General features: G+C 44.5%; 1 protein-coding gene across 3 annotated transcripts in view; it reads left to right on the top strand.

Annotated features, from left to right (window-relative positions):
• Positions 1 to 21,262, top strand: part of Nak (Numb-associated kinase) — a 99,654-nt gene that overhangs the window by 29,053 nt on the left and 49,339 nt on the right. For all 3 annotated transcript variants that reach the window (XM_077648056.1, XM_077648055.1, XM_077648054.1), the window contains exons 7-10: positions 4,822 to 4,954; positions 8,259 to 8,362; positions 8,533 to 8,615; positions 13,182 to 13,363. In XM_077648056.1, the coding sequence (XP_077504182.1) occupies positions 4,822 to 4,954; positions 8,259 to 8,362; positions 8,533 to 8,615; positions 13,182 to 13,363 (502 nt within the window). The remainder of the gene's footprint in view (positions 1 to 4,821; positions 4,955 to 8,258; positions 8,363 to 8,532; positions 8,616 to 13,181; positions 13,364 to 21,262) is intronic.

Below are 21,262 nucleotides of genomic sequence, written 5' to 3'. Positions count from 1 at the left end.
TTTGGTGAGGGAGTGACTCATCACATATCTTTACTTGCACTGGGCGACGTGTGAAAAAGTTCTTCACATAGTTGTAAATCCGCACATAGGGTTTCGTGTGCAAAAGGTTCATGAGCAGTGCTTTATGGTTAAGGTTGTAGAAGGCTTTCTTTAGGTCAGCACAGACTATGGTTCTTCTTTGGGCTGCACTTGGGGTTTCGAAAACGTTGTGTCACAGCCAATACGTGACATCTTGTGTGCTGATGTTTTCTCTGTGCCCAGTGAATGTCGGTGGAAAAAAGTCACGCTTTTTGTTGAGCTATAGCGAGCGTTTTAGGACAGTCTTTCACATTCGCTTTGCAGTGCAAGATGTGAGGGAGATGGGGTGCAGATATTTTATTTTAGTGTTGTTCTTCCCAGGTTTGGTATGGTATGGTAATCACCACTGCCATTGTCCAGTTCTTTGGCAGGTAGCCTGAGGTCCACACTGTGTTAATGTGGCGGTTCCTGTGCATTTGTTGGTAGATTTCTGAGAGGAGCATATGTAATGCAGTCTTAGCCCAGTGTAGTGTTTCTTTTTCGGGAGGGAAGGGGTGTTTCCATATTCAGGAAGGTCATCTTGTTCTTGGCTGATGGGATAGAATGCAGTTAAGATTTGTTTCGTTGTGTCTTGCGGACTTGATACGGTTTGGAGCATGATCTTGTCTACGGTATGCTTCTCTGTGTCTGTCCGAGCAGCAACCTGAGGAGGAACCACACACTCTTGACGACAGTAACTGTCCATTAATTTTATCGCATACCTTGAGCCACTTTTTGTGTCAGAGTTGCGCTGCGTAGTCCTCTTCCTCTTTCGTGACCTGCTGGATGAGACTTCAGAGGTGGTGTTTTGTGTCTATTTCATCTCCGTTTATTCCACTGTCTTTGTTGCCAAAGGCTAAGAAGATGTCAGTCGATTTGTGGGGCTTCTTCGGACCTTAAAGGGGTGTTGGTGTTGTGCACAGCAATTTTTGTTAGCTAATTAAGCCCAGTGGCCTGCCGGTAGTTCTTCTATATCTTCCGTTTCTAGGGTACGACTGAATTCAGTCCAGTTGGTAGTGTGGCCTATGATTGTTTTGGATATGTTTGTGGCAGCCTTGAGTGTGTACCCTAATTTCATGCAGTATTCTCTTGGAGTTTCTTGTGTGTTGTGCCGAGTGCTGTTTTTTTTGGACCCTTGTACCAACTCTGATCTCGGTTGGTGTCTGACTTGGCACCGTTTCTTTCCTTTGTTGGCTGTGTGATGTCATTAAGGCGAGTATAGTCGGCGTTGCTCATGCAACATCTGTGTTTGCGACCTGTTGAGGTGGGGGTTTGGTAACCGCATGTTGTGCTTTGTGAATTGAAATTGCCGGCTATGAGAATGCTGCCCAGTTTGTGACGTTACGCATGTGTGTGAATACAATGGAGTACAGGTGTCTCACTGCAAGGAGTCCAGTAAGCATTGGCAATGGCAGAGTCATTGTGACCCTTCCATACTTATGCTGTTGCGTGTTCTGCAGTGTGGGTGTTAATGTGAGTTGTCAGCTTAAATTGCTGCCCTTTTTTTGCGCACATATGTGACGATCTGGGTAGGGAGAGGTTCTGTTTGTCGTGTCTGCCTTTTCGCTTTGTGATAATGGTTTGGGTGAAAATGCCGAAATCTGCTAAGGGTCAAATTCCGTTGGCTTCTTGGAGAAGCAGAATGTTGGGGAGGTCGTCCTATTTGGCAAACAGTTCTTGCAGAAGGCCCCTTTTCCCTCTAAGTCCTTGGCAATTCCAATGCTATATGATGAGGTCGTCATCACAAACGTGTTTTAGTGCTGCCACCATACTCTAAATCTAGAAAATGGTTTGGTGCGGGCATATCCTGCTGTAGTTGCGGGTGGTGGTGTTCCAGCCTGGCCATGATGGCTGCTACTTGCTCAAGTTTGGTTTGTAGGATAGATATAGCTTCCAGTGTGGTTGCTAGGCTCTGTATGAGGTGGTGTTTTGCAGAGACCATCACCACTTTGCCTGATTGTGGTGGCCGTGTGTGCAGCAGTTCCAGAAAGTCGTGTGATGCTCTCAGCATTTCGGTCTACTTCTGGTCTCCTTGGGTCAGTCTTTTGATTGTGTTCGTTGCCATTCTTCACTTGCTTTGATGGAAGACGTTGTGCGGTTTGATCTGTGCTGCAGCTTCAGCTGGGGCTTGGTTCGCTGATGGCTCCTAAGCGGTTTCTTGTGAAGGCCCTGGTTTTTATGGACTTTCTTTGGTGGTGTAGCTTTGAAGTTTGAGCAGTTGGATGGTTGGTTCAAGTCTTGTTTGCTTTGATCTTTGCTAGACATTTTTGGTCCATTGGGATGTGGTCACCATGGCAGTTGCGGCAGTAGGGCCTGCAGTCATGCTCTTCTGGATCTTTTATGCTGATCTGTTGACTGCAAATGGCGCACATGTGACCGTGCTCCCGGGATAGGCATATGTCGATGGAGTGGCCAAGGCAGAAGCAGGATTGCACTGGACTTGTCTTCTTTTGAACGGGGAAGACCTCCAGATGGTGGAGTTGATGGTGACAGTGTTAGGAATTTTTGATGATAATGATAGTGAATTTTCATGACTCAAGGGCATCTGCGGCAGAAGAGCGCCATGGCACAAGGTATTTTTTGTTTGCTCAAGGTGGGGCCAAAGACCTATTTCCCAAGCATTTCACCCTGATTTTAAGCCAAGGCCAGGGGAAGCTTGTACCCATTGTATCACTGGTGGGTACCCAGCAACACTGGGAATCGAACTCCGCACCGCCCGCATGCTAGGCAAATGCTCAGCCACTGGGCCAACGCTGCAGTGCGTTAAAAAATATTTGGACGCTTGAAGGTCACCATCATGGCGTGGGACTGTCCAAGTCGTTGGGTAGCCACAAAAATTGGAGGGGACACTTAAGCTATGCCCTAAGGGTATGACATGATAGCGTAATGGGTCAATTCCCATATATGCACAATTGGTCATTCTCTGTTTTATATTTATAGATCCCTGGGAGTCTTCATACCAATCCTGGCACAGTGGTGCAGCAGTTAAGCGGTGCGAGACTGCCCTGCGATAGCAGGTGCCACCACCGGTGGGCAGGCTGTGATGAGGCCGCAAGGTCGCGTGTCCTAGGTGTCTCACCTGCTTCCTGGGTTGCTTCTCTAGGGATTTTTTGTAGATTTTTCGCTCGCAGTCAACGACGCTGATGGCGATATTTCTGCAACACGAGTTCCGTAATGCTTTCACTTTAATGTGTGTGTGGTTGACCTGCTGCTGTTGGTGATTTCTGAGTTGGAGATGTTACATCCAAACTGTTCATGACTGCCTGCTTTCTTGTTGTCTGGGTCATTGGCGGCGTAGGCCCAGTACTGGATGGTCCTCCCTGCCAAAGCTGTTTTGGATAACCCAAGTTGCTTGGGAATGGCAGTTTCCAGGATAGTGTTGACTGATAATTGTTGTTAGCTCGGTCTTATCGGGAGCGAAGTGTTCAGCAACTCTGTAGCACTCAATTTTGCTGCATGCAGGATGGCTGTGCCCAGCACTTGTGGCTAGACTAAGCAAGGTTGAAAGTTGTGGGATTCTTTCAAAAAGACTGTTCTTGCTTTCTTCATGACAGGCATTGCCAACATTGGTGTCTTCTGGGTCGTGGCACTTGTGCTATGACCAAGGGCAGATTCAGTTTCAATTTTCCTCAGATTGTAAGGTTGGAGCCAACAGGGATCCATAGTTGGTGGGGATGCGGGGCTTGCCATGCAGGTGCACACGTGCCCCAGGGGTCTCGTTTTGGGACGGTGGAATTTCATCTTGCGGGATTTAGGACTGGTCGTTAGGCAGGTATGATTCTCGATGGAAGCTGTCAGCCTCGGGAGCCTTCACCAGGCACATCCATTCTGGGTATATACTGGGAGGTTTCTCTCTAGAAAATGGAGGGAGATTTTGGGATAAACATAGTTTTGAGATAAGAGAAGCGCCAAATGCTTTAGCATACTGATTGTGCGTTTGCGAATTTTCGCTTTTCTATATTTTTGAGCATATATTTCATTACATAAACTGAACAATTTATTCCAACAAAAGGAGTCTCTTGCTGCATTGTCGTAGTTAAAGAAACTGCAGACTGACGAGAGCACAAATTTTAAGTGCGCAGTTGCATTGATAACGGTGTCAGTGGCTGTCACAATTGCCACCATGGCTGAAAGGACACCTCTACCATTTTGAGGAAGGGGGTTGTTTGATGGTGCCTACTAATTCTTACATATCTTGTCTGTCTTCCTGGCTGTTGTTACCTGGGAGACTGACTGTATCCTCGCCTCACCTCACATCACGCTTAGTTGACGCTATAATCGTGGAAAGTGCATACTGGTACAGAGTGGTGACAACGGATGCGCATTGCTACTTGTAAATGCAATCTTGCTCATTGGTTCGACGCATGATCTGCAAGCTCTGCAGTCCTGCAGTTGATGCCCCCTCCGCTTTTTTTCTTTAGTTGTTGCAGGTAAGATTTTGATATATTCAAAGTTCATCATGAAAGCCTTTCGAGATAAGTGGTGAGACGTGCACATTGTTCATTGGAGTGTGTCTTGTAACACGAAAAACTTGTGGCTTCATCAGTATTTTGAAACATGCAAGTTTGAGACTATGTATCTGTGTACTTACTGATATCTCATTGTCGATATCTCTCTGTAGTAACTCTTGATACAATACAATTTCGGTCCCCTTGTCTACTGAAGTGAAGTTCCACGAACTGCATTGTAGTAGCAGGTGTCAGTGGTCATGTGCTGGTATCTATATAAGCAGACTTTTAGTACTGTGCTCCCACTGCATCACAGGCCTTGGGGTGCCTGCTGTACAAGTTGTGCTTCTTCAGCTTGCCCTTTGGTGAAAGTGCCCTGGCCATCCAGAGTGGAAACTTCACCATACCTGACAACTCTCGCTATTCCAAGCAGATGCATTCCCTCATTCGTGAGTATTGTACTTGTTTGTTGATGCCAAGTGTTGTGTTGCATAACAAGAACAGAGATAAATGAGTGCCGAGTGTGGGTCGTCAATGTGGTGCACAATGAAAACAAAAATTTGCTAAATGGAGACTCTCTTGGTGATCTGCCTGATTACTGTCACTCTTGGAAGAGAAAAAATTTTGCTCTGGTGTTTTCAACGGTGTTCATTCTTTTAGACACAGAGATCAGTTAGTCAGAAGTTATGTAAGCATATCACATTCAGTGATAACCTGTGCATCACCCAACCTTCAGTAGTCTTGGCAAATAGCAGATCTCATTTTCTTTTATGTGTTGGGTGACACATGCTGTTTGGTGCTGTGTGGGTTTTTGGTTGTTTCTGCACCAGTGTTTTTACTATATGCATTTTTACTATAGTGAGGGCCTAACTAACTTTAGAAGCTAATTATCTCTGGAAAGTTTTTTTTTTATCTCCTACTGATTTTACGGTCTCTGCAAGACCTAAAAAAAATGGTTCAAATATTTCCTTTTTTATGTTGGGTGGCAGTAACCTTCGAACCATGGACTTGCTCATTCCTTTTGGATGCCTGATGACCAAGCCTGGGCAATGGAGCACCATCCCAAACATTTCATCTTTTTTGAGTAGCATTGCACTCAGCCCTGATCTTGGTTTCACTGCAGAGTAAGCGGCACATTATAGATGGGTGTGATTTTTGTTGTTGTGGCTGATGTAGTTTCATTGCTGTGGCAAGAAAAACATGCGCAACTACAGATGTCAGAACAAACGCATCCTGCAAGCATGGAGCGCTGCGGTGTACAAGATGGCATCTGTGCAAGCTGGCTATGCAGCCTCTTGCAGCATTTGTTTCTTGTCCCCTTAGAATTAGGAGTTAGTGCCTTGGTCACGGTTCACTAAAAATTGCACAGAGTGACAGTTGGTTACTTCGATTGCAGTGCGGGAGCACTCATGTACAGCAGCTGCACTCTTTGTGCTACCAGTTGGTACGATGGGAATAAGAAGCTCTGTTTCCGTTCATTCCATGTCATCTCAGTGATGGAAAACAGTGTTTCGCTGCAATAATAGCACCCATCATTGCATCGGAAACTGCACTGTGGTATTCAATTAAATGATGTACTGGATGATGCTGAACTTCCTTTCCAGTGCCGATGTGAATTAGCTGAGCCAAAATCATGATGGTAGCTCATGATGGCAGTCAACTCGTTTTTGGCAGTTCAGGCCAGGTCATCTAGGTACAGTCACAATCAATATGAAGGTTATCATTACTGAGTCATCTGAACAACCTCAATAAAGCTTTCCTGATGTGATTGGTGGTCACTTGCTTTCCAGTAAAAGGGATGGCACACAATGGAGGGCTGAAGGGATCATTTGTGCCCATATTTATTGTTCAGCATTCTTACAAAATGAGCTTTGGAAGAGCACTTTAATTTCGGCAGGTTAAGCCAAGAGTTACCAATTTCATACTGATATACTGCATGCGACAGTATACAAATGGTAGGATTAATAGTAACGTGTGGGTGCTTTTGCCACGAGTGAGAAAAGATTATATTCACTGATATGGCAAGGAGGAGCCTGCGCGAATGCTCTAGTGAATGCAGCTTGGCCGCAAGTTCAGATAAACAAAAAATTGGGAATTTTTGTATGTTTGAAGGATTCGAACATTTGAACAGTAAAAGTATGATGTGAATCAAATTGAATAGCGTATACTATTTACAGACTATTTGAAATTTCAAACATTTGCTACTGGCACAAGATAGCGAGCTTCTACTTGGCCACAGCAGCTGTATTTAGATAGAGGTAAATCGCAAAAATGCTTGTGTATTGAGATTCCATTGCACATAAACTCTTTTGGGCATTATGGTTTGTGATGCTGACCACAATTTCAAGATTTTTTTTACCTGCAACGTAGTGGCTTGGCTTGGAAACAACTGCTGACTGTCACTCCCTAGTCTTTTCATGATACACTTGCCATGTGGTAAATGCATTTATAATTTGTCTAATTGACCGCACGATTAAAGGGACACTCAGGACAACTCATTCAATCATTATGTGTAGTAAAAGTTGATTTTTTGATCTTTTCTAGCTAGGTTGATGTTTGTTTCCTAGTAAGAGATTTACCGCTAAAGAAATTGTATTAAAAAATGTAGTAGGGTTTTATCGTAGCTTAACCAAGTAGACATGTGAAAGCATTGTTCAGCCTTGTTGGCTCATGGTTTGCTGGGTCATCGGCATGTCAGGCGACAATATTAGGCTCAGGTTAAGCTGATCTGATCTGTTCACGCCGCTGATGGAAGTTGATGAAGACAACGATGTGCAGTGCACAGCACAAGAGTGTATCGCAGTTCAACACGAGGCGTGATCGGCTGCAGCGATAGTATAGTGCCCTCATGCAGTGGCCAGCGAAGCTTATCTGTTCACGCCGCCGCTTGTTCAAAACCCAGTCATGACAATATTTTATTTCTGCATGGGCTGTTGCTATGCTAGGTTTTGCCAAGGTCACCTTCAAGGTCAAGTTTCACACAAACTCTGTAAGCCGGTTAGACCTCATGAAGTAGTGCTTTCACACTAAAATTGAAACATTTTTGTTACTGCCACTTGGGCCAAACTCATGGCATCAAGGCCAAAAAGGGCTCCTGGTCACTGTTTGGAGGTGACTGGTGGTGTAGCCTAGCCTTAACAATCTACGCAAAAGAACTGTCTTGAAGTCACCACAGTTTTCTTGTGAAAACAGCTGGTGGCAGCAACACCTGTATCTCACTTTTTTACGTTTTTTAGCTTATGAAAGCTCCGAAACTGTTTTCAGTGAAAATAGCGTGCACTAACCTATCGATGCAGACCAACTTCAATTTCTCCTCAATGTCCCTTTAAATGACAGCCATCAGGAAACCAGGTTGTCAACTAAAGTCTGAAGCCATTTGCATACCCAACCATCCATGCAATGGAAGCAATGCAGAATGTGCCAGAGGGGTACACTTCCACATTGCATGTTATAAACCACTTTGAGTTCATTTTTATTTGGTTCAGCATGCTTTTTGTTGCCTGATTTCACTACTTGTATAGTAATGTTGACTTTTTTCATTAAAATAAAGTTCTGTCCTTGAAAGAGTCTCGCATGCTCAGAATTAATCTGACACCCTCCGCAATGATATTCCTTATAGCCACTTGTTAAACTGCATTGTTTATTATTAAATAGCACCATCATGAATGCAAATAATTTCTCATTCCTACAGCTGTAAAGATTTTTTTTCCTTCTGTAGGGCACATTTTCAAGCTTTTGCTTTGTGTCTTATAGGTTACATGCTGGAAGTTCAGCCCGAGAAGAGGCCAGACATCTTCCAAGTGTCTTATGTGGCATTTTCACTGGCAGGCAAGGAGTGCCCTGTTCAAAACCTTCATGTATGTTGTTTCATTGGTCACTTGCTTTTATGTTTGAAATTCGCCGTCAGTATTTTTTCAGCTTCAGTATATTGGGACTCTAGTACATTATTTCAAGTTTTTTTTAACGATGACATAATTATAGGATAAACAATTGTTTTTTCTTTCTTTTTTCTTTTTGCGACTTGCAGAATTCGCCGATTCCAAACATCGAGCAACTTCCAGTACCACAGTGTGACAGTGAGGGCAGATTGTCTTCATCGAAGCCTCCACGGTACGACCACTTTTTATCTTTTTTTTAGGGGATATGTCATGCTATTATTTATGGGCTTTCTTGCATCAGTAAAAAAAAAAAGCCTACCATAAAATACCGAGAAAGCGCCCACTTAAGGGGAGATGCGGGTCTTTAAATGATAAAAAAATACGAAAATTTCGACTTTGCAAAAATGTCATATATGGGATCAATACACTCTAAGGCTCCTGTCTAAAAAGCTTCAAGGTCTAAATTCGACCTCCAACTACTAAAATATTTATATAATTTGGCGTATGAACCCCAGAAATGGTGATTTCGGAGCAAAATGCGGCAGGACTTTGCACCCATCGCTTCCTACGACCGCATCCCTGATGGCTGCCATCCTGGTTTTGTTTGAAAGCTGGGCCCCTTCCTCACTACCTGGTATTTCTCACTACTGTAAAATATTTTTGGAACATCCGCATTCCGCAGTTTTTTGAGGCCTCTACAACGACCTCTGAATGGCTGGCGCACGCACTTCAAATGCGATTTTCTCAGCTTTGTGATTTTTGCCAACATGACTTGCCTTACAGAAGTTTTTTTTTTTTTATGGTGCAGTTTCAATTAATCTTATACCGATGAATTCAGAAAGAACTAAACTGCGGAGCTATGCTAGTTTTGTTTGGCTGAGTCAACCATTTCATATTTTGTGAACCATAATGTCACCTAATTGCTTCATAATTATGATGTTTGGACAAAATTTGACATTTTTATATGGTGATGTACTTCAACAACAATATAATTAGCATAGCTCTAGATAGCAGGTCTTTAGCTACAGCCTGATTTCAATCGAAGCCAAGAAATATAGAAAGGAACTGTCTTAACAACTTCGAAGAATTTAACTAACTAGGCTTCAGTTATTTTTCTATAATATGGGAACTAATTGAGATATACTGTTACTAATTATATTTCTAAAACAGGGAGAAGAAACACATATAGATACCTAATTTCATTACAATATCTTTAATAAATAAAAATGTTCATTTCAAGACCCACGTCTCCCCTTAAACATCTAGGATAATCATGAAATATTGGGAGATGGGTGCTTGTTAAGTCCAGGTGTGAAAATCCAGAATGGGCACATGGTGGAAAGGGCACTCTCTTGGCCCAGCAACCGTCATTTAATCCAAAATGATGGCCACCGGGTGCGGGGTTCAGTACCATGTCAAGACAGAGAATTCCAGAGGAAGAATTCAAACAGTTTGTTAGAAGACATGAAAAAAAAAAAACGGGTGATTAAAGCTTTGCCATATCGTCTGAATGAAGGTTGACGCGCTCACCCTTCCTCCTTTTGAGATAAGGGTTATGAATAAACTGAACAATGGGCGGCTTAATGTGCCTTTGCCATCTTTTTGAACTTATCCCAGACATGAACCTGGCAGTTGCGTGGATTGTGTTTGTTGTCTGATGTTCATAGCAAGTGTACTGCCTGCATTACGGCCAGAACTACTAAGTCCACCAAAAGGGGTGTTTACTTCTCAAAAACTGCATCATGCGCATCTATTTCTGTGAAGCAAGCTCTAGCATGACACTTTCCAGTCTCTTCAGTGCGGTCATGCTCCCCTCGCTGAGATCCTTGATGCCAACAGTCTCTTCTTTAGGGACGATGTGCCACCATGGCAGCTGGTAGCAGGTCGGCCATATTAATCTGATTCCTAGCGGTAGGGGAGTGCTCGTCCTTTACATACAACAGCTTCGTCAGAGCACTGCCTGTGAAGTTGTTGTTCGCACAGACGTAGTCATCCACATCAACATCCAGCGAAATATGCATCAACGGCTCGTTGCCGCAAATCTACATGCATCTGATCATGTGTGTCTTTGGCAGCGTCATCTTATCGTTCCTGGGTCCATGCGGCGATGAAAGTAGCATCGCACACATGCACAAAGAAAATATCAGCTGCACTGTCTGCTATCTGACTGTCTTCACGTGGTAGCAGCATAAAAGGTGAAGCTGCATGGGTAGGTGATGCATACCATGTGACCAGCGTAGCCAGCAAGGCATTTGAACTTCTCAAATCACTGCCGTTGGTTGATCACGACCATGCACATTAGCTTCACTTTCGATGCTGCTACCGTCTCATGCCCAACATGCTTTTGCTTCCATCTTGGATGCCTCTTTCTGCCGATGCACACACAGGCAGTGATTGCCCTTATAGGCCATAGGCGTGCGCTTGGGCAGCAGTTACCTGCAGTTTCAATGCCGGCTTTCTTAATTTTCTGGGTCGACATGTTCTCTCCGGGTGGTGTTGCCGTGGCTGAGAGACTCTTTCGGGCTCTGCACTAAGCTGGAAGCATTAGTTTTTCAGTTACAGGGACGAGCTTAAACCGCCTCCTCGTTCGCTGTAACAGAGTGGTGCGGCCACAATTGTTCATTGTATCTGAGACGAGTTGCCTTTGCCTTAATGCATATTATGTTGGTAGCACCACATTTGTTTGTAATAAGCGAGTGTTCGTTATATCTACGGCCATTATAAGTGGGCTCAACTGTAATCGCATGTGCTCTTGCTTAATTTTTAGGAAAGTTCGAAATCTTAACAAAAAGGGGGTGTGCACTTATTCGAGCATGGGCACATGCTTGGTATTTTAAGGTATAACTGTAGCACGGTGATAGCATCGTTTTTCTCATTAGTTTTTTTTTTCTAATGGGAACTGTATCAAGCTCTTAAGTATTCTTTTTTGGCTGTATCAGTGACCAGTCACTGCACTTATGGTTTGCACTTAATCTGGGATGTGTATGCATTTTAGTGTCAGTGCAAAGTTCTGCTTTCCACACATTGCATTAAAGAAAGCTAACTGAAGTAATGCCTTTGTATCCTTTAACATAGTACATCTGTTAAGGGGCATTTTAATTCTCTAAAACATCAGTCAGGGTTAGTGTGTGTCATTCTGGCCAGTCATAAAAGTCACACAACCCAGTAGTGATGAATGGTGACAGGTTTTCCTACAGGTGGTCGATATGTACTACCAGTGACTCATAAAGGTGCTCAGTGCAGCCTACAGACTGGCATGCAGTAGTGAACATCATATAGTCAGGTTTAATGTCACAGTTATGTGGCCAGAGGAAATGCTTGCAAATGCAGCGGTGATGTTGAGATAGCACTCCTTGAAAGACTGCTAATGGTGGAATTTGCCATTATAAGAGGGCATTTATAAACAGACAAGTCACTGCACCATTTCTCATGGCACCGTTGATCAACTGAGGAGGTTTGCAACCTTGAGTTGCATCACAAAAAATCTGTTTTCAAGTGGCTGGTCCAAAAAAGCCACTTTTGGATGCTGCAACCATCGCAAAGCGACCAAAACAGGCTGCACAATCTTTGTCACGCACCTGTGAGCAAAACATTGAAGTACACATTTACAGTTTGCTTAAGTCTGGATTAGTTGGATTTTGAGGTTTGAAGTCAGTACTAACATCATTTGTGCACGATAGTAAGATACAATGTGAGAGGACTTTACACAAGAGTGTGATTGAATTTTTTTTTGTATTGCTCAGACTGTAATCAGATTCAAGGTATTAGAGATATAATAATGATATTTTTTATTCTTTGTCAGGCAGTGCACTAGCTTTGCGTTTTTGTAATGAAAACTAGCATTTCATTAGCTAGTTATGTGTTGCAGCTTTCTGAGATAGTATGGTAAGCGTGTTATTCATATTAGCTTTAACATTTTTTACAGTAGTTTCTTTTTAGCAGTTAGAGCGGTCTTTTACTGAAACAGGTTGCGAGGAAAGTCTTTTAATATCATTGCATGGCTATGTTGTGTGCAAGTTTGCTGCTTGTGCTAAGTGTCATAATTTGGTATAGCTTATCATCTAATCAGTATTTTTACCCTTTCAGGTGCTGTTCATCGTTTATACTTTAAAAAACATTTTCTCGCTTCAATAATCTATGCTGGCTTAAGAAACCCAATTTGTTTAGCAGTATGAAGCAGGAACGTTTATACAAAGGTTCACAATGGATGCAGCACTTGCTGCATTGTATTCCTTTCTCACTGCATTGTCCTGTTTTTTTGTGTGCTGCTTTTTCAAATATGAATTTACACTAACCAGACCAGCTTGCAGCCCTACTTCATTGTGGTTAGAGATTGTTTCATTGGAACACCAGGATTTGTTGAAAAGCAATAGAGGAATCGTAGGACTTTTTTTTCAAGAATGCCTGTGACGCTAGAAGCTCATTATAAAATACTATTGCAGGTGACAATTTGTCTGTGATTATGTCGAAGAATGTGCTGCCAAGTTCACTGTTATGAGAAATGTTTACTGCACTTGCTGACGTAAGGCATCACGGTTGCACATGAAGTGTGCTAAATTCATCAGAAACAAAGAAAGCACTGCTAGCTGTAGCACACTCACAGAAATAGCTGCTAGTTTGCTGTGTGCACAGTTTTGTACATAACATCCAAAAAGGGTTAAGCGAATGTACATGTTATAGCTTGGAAAAGAAGTCTTTATGCCTTGGTCTTGTTGATTATAGTTGGAGTGAGGTTGCAGCTTGTCATTCATTTAAGAGTATAGTTGGCATTTGCTCTTGGTTGTGGTGTTTTATGCAGCTCACTGCAAGTTCCAGTGGCAGAGGGCACATCAGTAGCTCCTCGGCAGCGACCCAAAGGGTCACAGGCACCACCAGGTGTTGGTGGGCTACCTCTCATTCCCCAGAATGCCCTGCCAGCTTCCCGTCGCCCCACACCTACCACACCTCAGCCACAGGTGCCTCCTGTCACACCTAACCCCGGTGAGGGCTCTCTCTTTTGCTCTCTCAATTGCAGTTATCATCGTTGTATATGGAATATTGTCATACATCATGTATGTTGTCAGTTGAATAGCACACTTCAATAATTACTGGAGATGTTTGCCTGGTAGTAGCCTTACCTGACAGGCTACTCCAGTTGGCTTTTTTGGCTCCTACTGTTGGAAGCACCTTGATACATCCACTTTGTAAATTATGCAAGTTCTTGAATGGAGGGTTGGCCAGTTTGCTAGGCATTGTCTTTGTTTGGCCAAAATTTCTTCTCTTGAATGTTGCTACTTTTTGTTTTCACTAGTTGTCTTTTTGCGGGCTTTCTATGGTTTTTTTTGCTCATGTGCCCTTCTCGAGAACTGCTTTGCTTTTGCATTTAGTTTACTGATGTCATAGACAACGTTAAAAATAGGCTGCCTGTATTAACTTGGACTGAAGGTAGATGCAGTGGAAGCTAAGAGAGAGGTGTTTGAGTAATTTTTATGGAAGGCTTTGTGGGCCCTTTTCAAAATTTTTTTTTCAGACTAGGCTGTATGGGAGAGTGTGATGTTGGATTTTACTATGTCCAACATCATGAGCATGGCCTCAAGTTTTAATGTTTGTGCACACAAATGCAGAGAGCCATGTATCGGCACATGGGTAGGCCTAGCTATGTGGCATGTAGCTCTCCTTCGCAATCTTCAGAGACCATTGTCTTGCCTTGCTGGCGCTACATGCAGGTCTCTGTTAACTTCTTTCCTCCGTCATGGTAGTTTACCCCCTTTGCCTGTCTGTTCAGTTACCTTTGGGGGGTTTGAATACTGCAACCTTAGTGCTATGCTTGGATGGGCTGAAAAGTTCGTCAAGTCAGTCTTGCCTACAGGTGCATGTAGCTTGGTGTTTCTGAGAGCCTTCACACGGAGACCATGACAGCCAAGCTTGCATATGTTGCACATGACTGAGAAGTGGCATGTTTCGTTTTTAAACACCTGGGGCCTGCCTTTCATGAACCTGTGAAAGAGTCGTTTCTGTGTTATAGAGTAGGAACAAGTTACGCATCTCTTTTGACTCTGACTGATCCCAGCTGTAGTGGCCACATTTCAATGGAGGCAGCAGTAAGCAAGAACGCTCGTGAACCGAGATTTTGATTTTGTGGTAATCCCAGGTAGTCCTAAATTTATCTGGAGGCCTACGCTACAGCATGCCTCTCATAACTCGTAGTGTTGCTTTGGCATATAAAAGTCCATTAATCATCTTTTCACCCCGGATAGCTGGGTGCAGTCATTGCACAGTTCAACTTCCACAAAACTAGCCCTCACTGTGGCTATGAAGTAAGATGCACTTGCATGCCACATGTGGCAGAGCATGTGGCTTTTTGGTGTTAAGTTTCTTGAAGTGTAGCCTGTGATGGCATGAAATACTTCCCGAATAGATTGCAAGGTAACAAGTTCTTTATGACTGTCGCAGATCACTTATAAACTTTTCCCTTCGCAGAAAATGATGGCACACATTTTATGGGACAAATTTGTTGAGGTTCAACTTCTTTGGCTTTCTAGTGAAGTTGGTCAAGAAGGACATGGCCTACTGCAAAGCAAAGGTGTTTTGGTGCATGTGCAACATTTGGCATTAGCATGGCTTTTGTTCAGCAACAGAAGGGCTGGGATGAATACCTTGAAGAGATAGGTTTCCTGTCGCATTTCTGTGGTGAACTGTCCAGCTAGGTACATGTGTGGCATTCTTACCCTCAGCAGAGAGCTATCTCCATTTGCTGTTCTGTGGACCAGAACCAAAGCAAGAGCCTTCAAAGATGATTAATGGACTTTTATATGCCAAAGCAACACTACGAGTTATGAGAGGCATGCTGTAGCGTAGGCCTCCAGATAAATTTAGGACTACCTGGGATTACCACAAAATCAAAATCTCGGTTCACGAGCGTTCTTGCTTACTGCTGCCTCCATTGAAATGTGGCCACTACAGCTGGGATCAGTCAGAGTCAAAAGAGATGCGTAACTTGTTCCTACTCTATAACACAGAAACGACTCTTTCACAGGTTCATGAAAGGCAGGCCCCAGGTGTTTAAAAACGAAACATGCCACTTCTCAGTCATGTGCAACATATGCAAGCTTGGCTGTCATGGTCTCCGTGTGAAGGCTCTCAGAAACACCAAGCTACATGCACCTGTAGGCAAGACTGACTTGACGAACTTTTCAGCCCATCCAAGCATAGCACTAAGGTTGCAGTATTCAAACCCCCCAAAGGTAACTGAACAGACAGGCAAAGGGGGTAAACTACCATGACGGAGGAAAGAAGTTAACAGAGACCTGCATGTAGCGCCAGCAAGGCAAGACAATGGTCTCCGATGGGGGAGGCGGGGACCAGAGGTGACATTTATTTTTTGGCATAGAGCAATGAAATTTGGCATGCCTATTGAGAAGTCCACTGAATGCTTAAATACATAATTTTGAATAGTTTTGACATTGTAAATTTCTATGTGCTTCATTGCTATGCCAAACTGGCAGAAAGCCTGGCGCGACAACAAAACGTGGCAGGAGTTTGCAGTCACTCTTCAGTTTTACCCAAAGGGATGGTGGATGCAATGACTTCTTGAAATATTTTTAGCAGCCTGATTTTTTTCTACACACAAGAATTTACAAAGAATGCAGTGCAGTAAACTGCATGAAAATCCGTGAAACCATTTTCGTGCTATGCTTGCAAGCAGGGCAGTTCGAGAAAATTGGTACTCAAGTTGTACAAGCCATTCATGTCCATCAGAATGCCCCAAGACTGTAATGTTTAGTATCTTTGGCTGGGGGGACCTTCGTATATCTCTGCCGTTTGTTTATTCAGCTCTGCATGCTCTTTTTCTGGCGGCCCCTTTCTGCTTAGAGAGTGCATGATTGCGAACATTCAGTCGCCGACACTGTGCAAAAAGTGGTTTTTAAGGCGACAAAGCATAGCCTCGTAATCACAATAAACCGGCGGCGCATCCTGCAGTGTCGCAAAAAAACATTACTCATGTCAGAACTGCGCCACAGCATCTTGGCTAGTTGTTTACGTGTCACCAATGTCTTTGCGTTCGCTTCCGGGCTTCGACACCAAGGCTTAGGTCAGCCTCTGACGGCACATCGGCGTGACCGTCACTGGATGAACCTATGTGCCCATGTCGGTGGAAACTGCCCTGTGCTGCAGCCGCATCGTAGGGCTGAAACAATGTACGAGATCCTCATCACTTTCACTGCCACTCTCATTTCTTTGTGTGCGGCGTATCACACTGCACGTTAATACCGTATAAACCGGAATATAAGTAGAGATTTTTTTTTTAAAAACAGCGAGCGAAAGTCGCCCCTCGTCTTATATAGCGGCCATTAGCAGAATGTGAGTCGCAGTCTGGCAACCCATGGTGTACCTGTTCGCGAACGGATAGCCAAAGCCATATCGACATCCAAGTGCAATTGCTTTTGTTTTTCTTTTTCGTTCGGAACCACCGTACTGTTGGTCTTCGCGTGCGCTGTTTTGTTTGACTTCGTGTGCAATTCCGCTCAAGCAATGAATACCAGCGGCACGCGGAGGCAGGTCACGACGGCTTTCAAGCAGAAAGTTATAGAGTTCGCTGAAGCGAACGGGAACATGGCCGCTCAGTGCATGTTATGCGTTTCGGAGAAGAGCATGTGGTATTGGCACGGGCAGAAAGATAAGTTGTTCGCGTGCAAGCCGAGCAAAATGTCCTTTAGCGGATGTCGTGCAGTACATCCAAAACTTGAGAACGCACTTGCGGACTTTGTGCGGCACTTTCGTGCGCAGTCACTACCCATGGCTGTGCATTCCATTGAATTCAAAGCTTTGGAGCTTGCGTGAAGCTGGACTATGCCGAGAAGAGTTTAGCGCACCGAAATCGTGGGTGCGCTGTTTTATGAGGCGCAAGGAATTTTCTCTCCGCCGCCGCACATCTGTATGCCAGAAGCTGCCAGAGGAGTTCGCCGATAAGCTCGTCAGCTTCCAGCGGTATGTGATTTGGCTTTGAGAGTAGCACGATTACATGCTCGGACAAATTGCAAACATCGACGAGACCCCTGTCTGGTTTGATATGCCTTCGGCTACCACGGTCAGTGAACGCGCGCCGCCAAACAAGTAAAACTTCTGTCGATAGGAAGTGAGCACTTGCACTTTACTGTCATGCTTGAGTGCACAGCAGATGGCAGAAAGTTGCCTCCTTTTGTCATTTTCAAAAGGCAAACCATGCCGAATGAAGCCTTCCCTTCAGGTGTTGTTGTGCGCGTGAATGAGAAAGGCTACATGGAGGAGGCGATGATGATTGAATGGATTCGTGTTGTGTGAAACCGTCGGCCGGTGCACTGCTGCGTCAACGGAGCATGCTGGTTTTGGATGCATTTCGCGGCCACCTGACCGAATCAGTAAAGCGCGCGCTCATGGAAGGCAGGACCGACCTCGTCATCATTCCTGGTGGAATGATGTCTACCCTTCAGCCACTCTAAATGTGGTACTCAACAAGCCCTTTAAGGACAGAGTGCGACAGGAGTACAAAGAGTGGACGCCCGGCGACAATCCGAAGAAGCCGACGGGCCATCTGCAAAGGCCTCCACTTGCGACCGTCTGCAGCTGGGTGTTGTCGGCCTGGCGTTCTTTGCCAGATGCCATGGTGCAAAAGGCTTTCAAGAAGTGCATAAGCAATGCGCTGGATGGAACCGAGGACAACGCCCTGTGGAAGGCGGTGAGCAACAAGGAATCGTCTTCCGACGATGCCGATGAAAGTTCGGAGGGAAGTCGCAGCTCCGGTGATCGAGGGACGCAGTCGACGTTGCAAATAAGTGACTTTCGGCAATATATGCTTCTTCTCTATTTTTTTTTTCTATTTTCTTCACTTCAAGGTAAGGGGGTCAACCTATATTCCCACTCGACCTATATACAGTTTATACGGTACTTCTTGTCGCTGATGGCGACATTGTCCTTGCTTCGTTCGATTCATTTGCCTATGATCGCTTCGTTTTCTTTGGGATGGCATGCTTGCGATTCCGTTTTCGGCACACGTGCTTCATCTGAAATGTGTGACGATCCATTGCTGACTCACAAAAATAGAGCTAAATGTACAGTAGACTCTTAATTCCAACTTCAAGGGACCAGATATTTTTGTTTGAATTATCAGAAGCACACCTTAACTCTTTCCTTACTGTGGGGAAAATGACTGTTTTTTGCAGGTTTCAGTAGATTTTTTTCTGTAAAAATTATTGCATTCAAAATTTAATGCAGTACATGAAAACAAAGCTAAGTAATTGTGCTTTCTAGGCATCTAAGTTTAAATAGTGAATCACTTGTTGCTTGCAACAAAAAATTTATTTGCCAGAAATTGAACAAACCTTGTAAATACACGCTTGTATCTAAAAAGAAAAAATGTTAAGAATTTTCTGGAATATGCAAAATGTTTGCTATTTTATTGGCCACTATGTGCGAAGACATCAAAGTTCTACCTTGAATAGTATTCTGGTTACAAAACTATAACGGGAAACCCTATGCAGTCAAACCTCTTTAATTCGGAAATTCAGATAATTCAGCCTTTCTGCTCCCTCCCATCAAAAATGTACACAAGTCAATGGCACCACACACTCGTTAATTCGGAGTGAAATCGTGTGCGCACCGGTTAATTCGCATTGAAGACATGCCAGGAACGGCGCTGAGGTCAGTTTTCGACGTGCACATCGCTACTGTCATCATCCGGAAATCAGTGCCAGGCCAGAACCCATCCTCTGTTTCTAAACCGAAAACATACGAGAAGCGGTGCTGCTACACTAAAACCTCGTTTATTCGCCCCCATTAATTCAGAAACTCGGACTGCCTCCAGGAGTCCCACCAAATGCCAAAGTCTGTGGCGTCAGAAGCTCGTTTATTTGGACACCGCCAAGCTCGCGTCAGTTAATTCGGACGGCTTCCCGAAGGTACACTATGTCGAGATATGGCGTGCTTGACAGCCAATTTACCAGATATTCGTCCACGCACCTGAATTGAATATTACATTTGTTCCGGAACCGTGCTACTCTGATCTGAGTGCAAAGGCGGCCATGTTGACTGTCGGCAGGTTCCCATCGATAGACCAAATGTCCAGCCGCATAATTTCGTTTTCGGAGCTTCGTTACCAGTCATCGCCGCAGTCGTCGCCAGCCCGCAGCGACAGCGATTATCGGCTGCGCATATTAGCGAGCCAGGTAAGGCACACGCCATATGGTACGATGATTGTCTTGTTGCTGATATTTTTTGTTTGTTTTGATGCAATGTTTTCATTGGATTCGGCATTCGATAATTCGGACGTTTGTTCCACTCTCTTGAAGTCCGAATTAACGAGGTTTTTAATGTAGTTGGGCATCCGAGCACAGCCACCCGTGTTCCAGGCTGGTTTCAGTCATCGCCGATGATGGAACTGAATCCCAACGAAAGACAATGTCTTCAGACTTGTTGCTGCATGGTTCAATGATAAAATCATTCGCGGGTGAATCCGAGTCCTGCCATTTGCAATGTTTTAGAGCGCACGTTGCGCATGCAGAGGCTACCAAGCCACTTTGACGGTACCGCATCTTCAGAGAGTGTTCAAAAAATGCCGCCTTGCGGGGAAAAAAGGAAACTACATCAAAAACGAAACTTAGGTTCTCTGACTACAAGCCAGACGCTCAGCATTCCTATGAGCAACGTGGAAGGCTCCAAAGTCTTGTGGTGAAGTCGTCGTTAGTGGGCAACATGGCTGGCAGTGAGCACAGTGCCGCGTCTTTATGCCTTCTTCACAACACGTTAAAAAAGTGCCTCCTTGCAGGAAAAGAGAAAACTACATCGGAAGTGAAACTTCGGTTCTTTGGCTATGAGCTATATCCGCACCTTGGTCATAAGCAACACGAAAAGTTCCAAATTCGGAACCCAAAATCATTGTTAGCATGCCAACAGTGCTCAGTGGGCACGGTAAGGAAAGAGTTAATATGATCTGAGACTAAATGTCATTTGCGTTATGGACTGTATGCATACAAATAGTACCGTATATACTCGTGTAATGAACCCACTTTTTTGCAGTAAAGTTGGCATCAGTTTGGAGAGGGAGGGTTCATTACACAGGAACGAGATTTTTTTGGAAAGGTCGAGATTTCATATCATACCTCCGTCCGTCCGTCCTTCCGTCATCACGGAATGAACGCACGCGGTCCGACGCGTTAGTGCCGCTGGTGTTTAGCATTATTCACTTTGATGCGATTCGGCAATTTTGTGGTAGCTGGCGGCGCGAGCCAATTGCCGCGAGGTAACGCGAACATACTGAACACCGGCCTTGAAGGTCAGATGCACGTTTTTTACGCGATCTTAAAAAAACACACAGGACGGTGACGAGTGCAAATGTTGAAGCCTTAGCTTACAGCACACAATTTCTTAGCGCTCTGCCAAGTTAGCCGAGCGCACTCGGCTAACTTGCTCAGCGCGCTCGAGTGGCACAAGAGGTTCGTTTCGGGGAGAACGTCGGTGGAAGACGACACAATGCAGGGGCGCCCTTCAACCTCACAAAATGAAAACAACGTGGCTCGGATCAGGGGAATCGTACAGCAACACTGCACCATTACAGTCCGCATGCTATCAGATGCTCTCAACATTAGCAAGACAACATGCCACCAAATCTTGCGTGAGAACTCGGGGAGAACGCTGAATGCCAGACTTGTGCCGCACTCCCTCACGCAAGACCAGGAGGACACACGGGCATCAGTGAGCGCTGATTTGCTCTCCGAGGCAGAAAAGGATGCTGCACTCGCCAACAGCTTCATTGCTGAAGACGAAACATGGTGTTTTCAATACGATCCTCAAACAAAGAGGCAGAGCGCCGAATGGCAGTTCACAAGCTCTCCTGCGTCGAGAAAGGTGCGGCGACAGAAGACCAAA

Source organism: Amblyomma americanum, chromosome 1, assembly GCF_052857255.1.
Source record: "Amblyomma americanum isolate KBUSLIRL-KWMA chromosome 1, ASM5285725v1, whole genome shotgun sequence".
In the NCBI taxonomy this organism is placed as follows: domain Eukaryota; kingdom Metazoa; phylum Arthropoda; class Arachnida; order Ixodida; family Ixodidae; genus Amblyomma; species Amblyomma americanum.
Note: the sequence above shows the minus strand (reverse complement) of the source record. Positions and strands in the feature narration are given on the sequence as shown.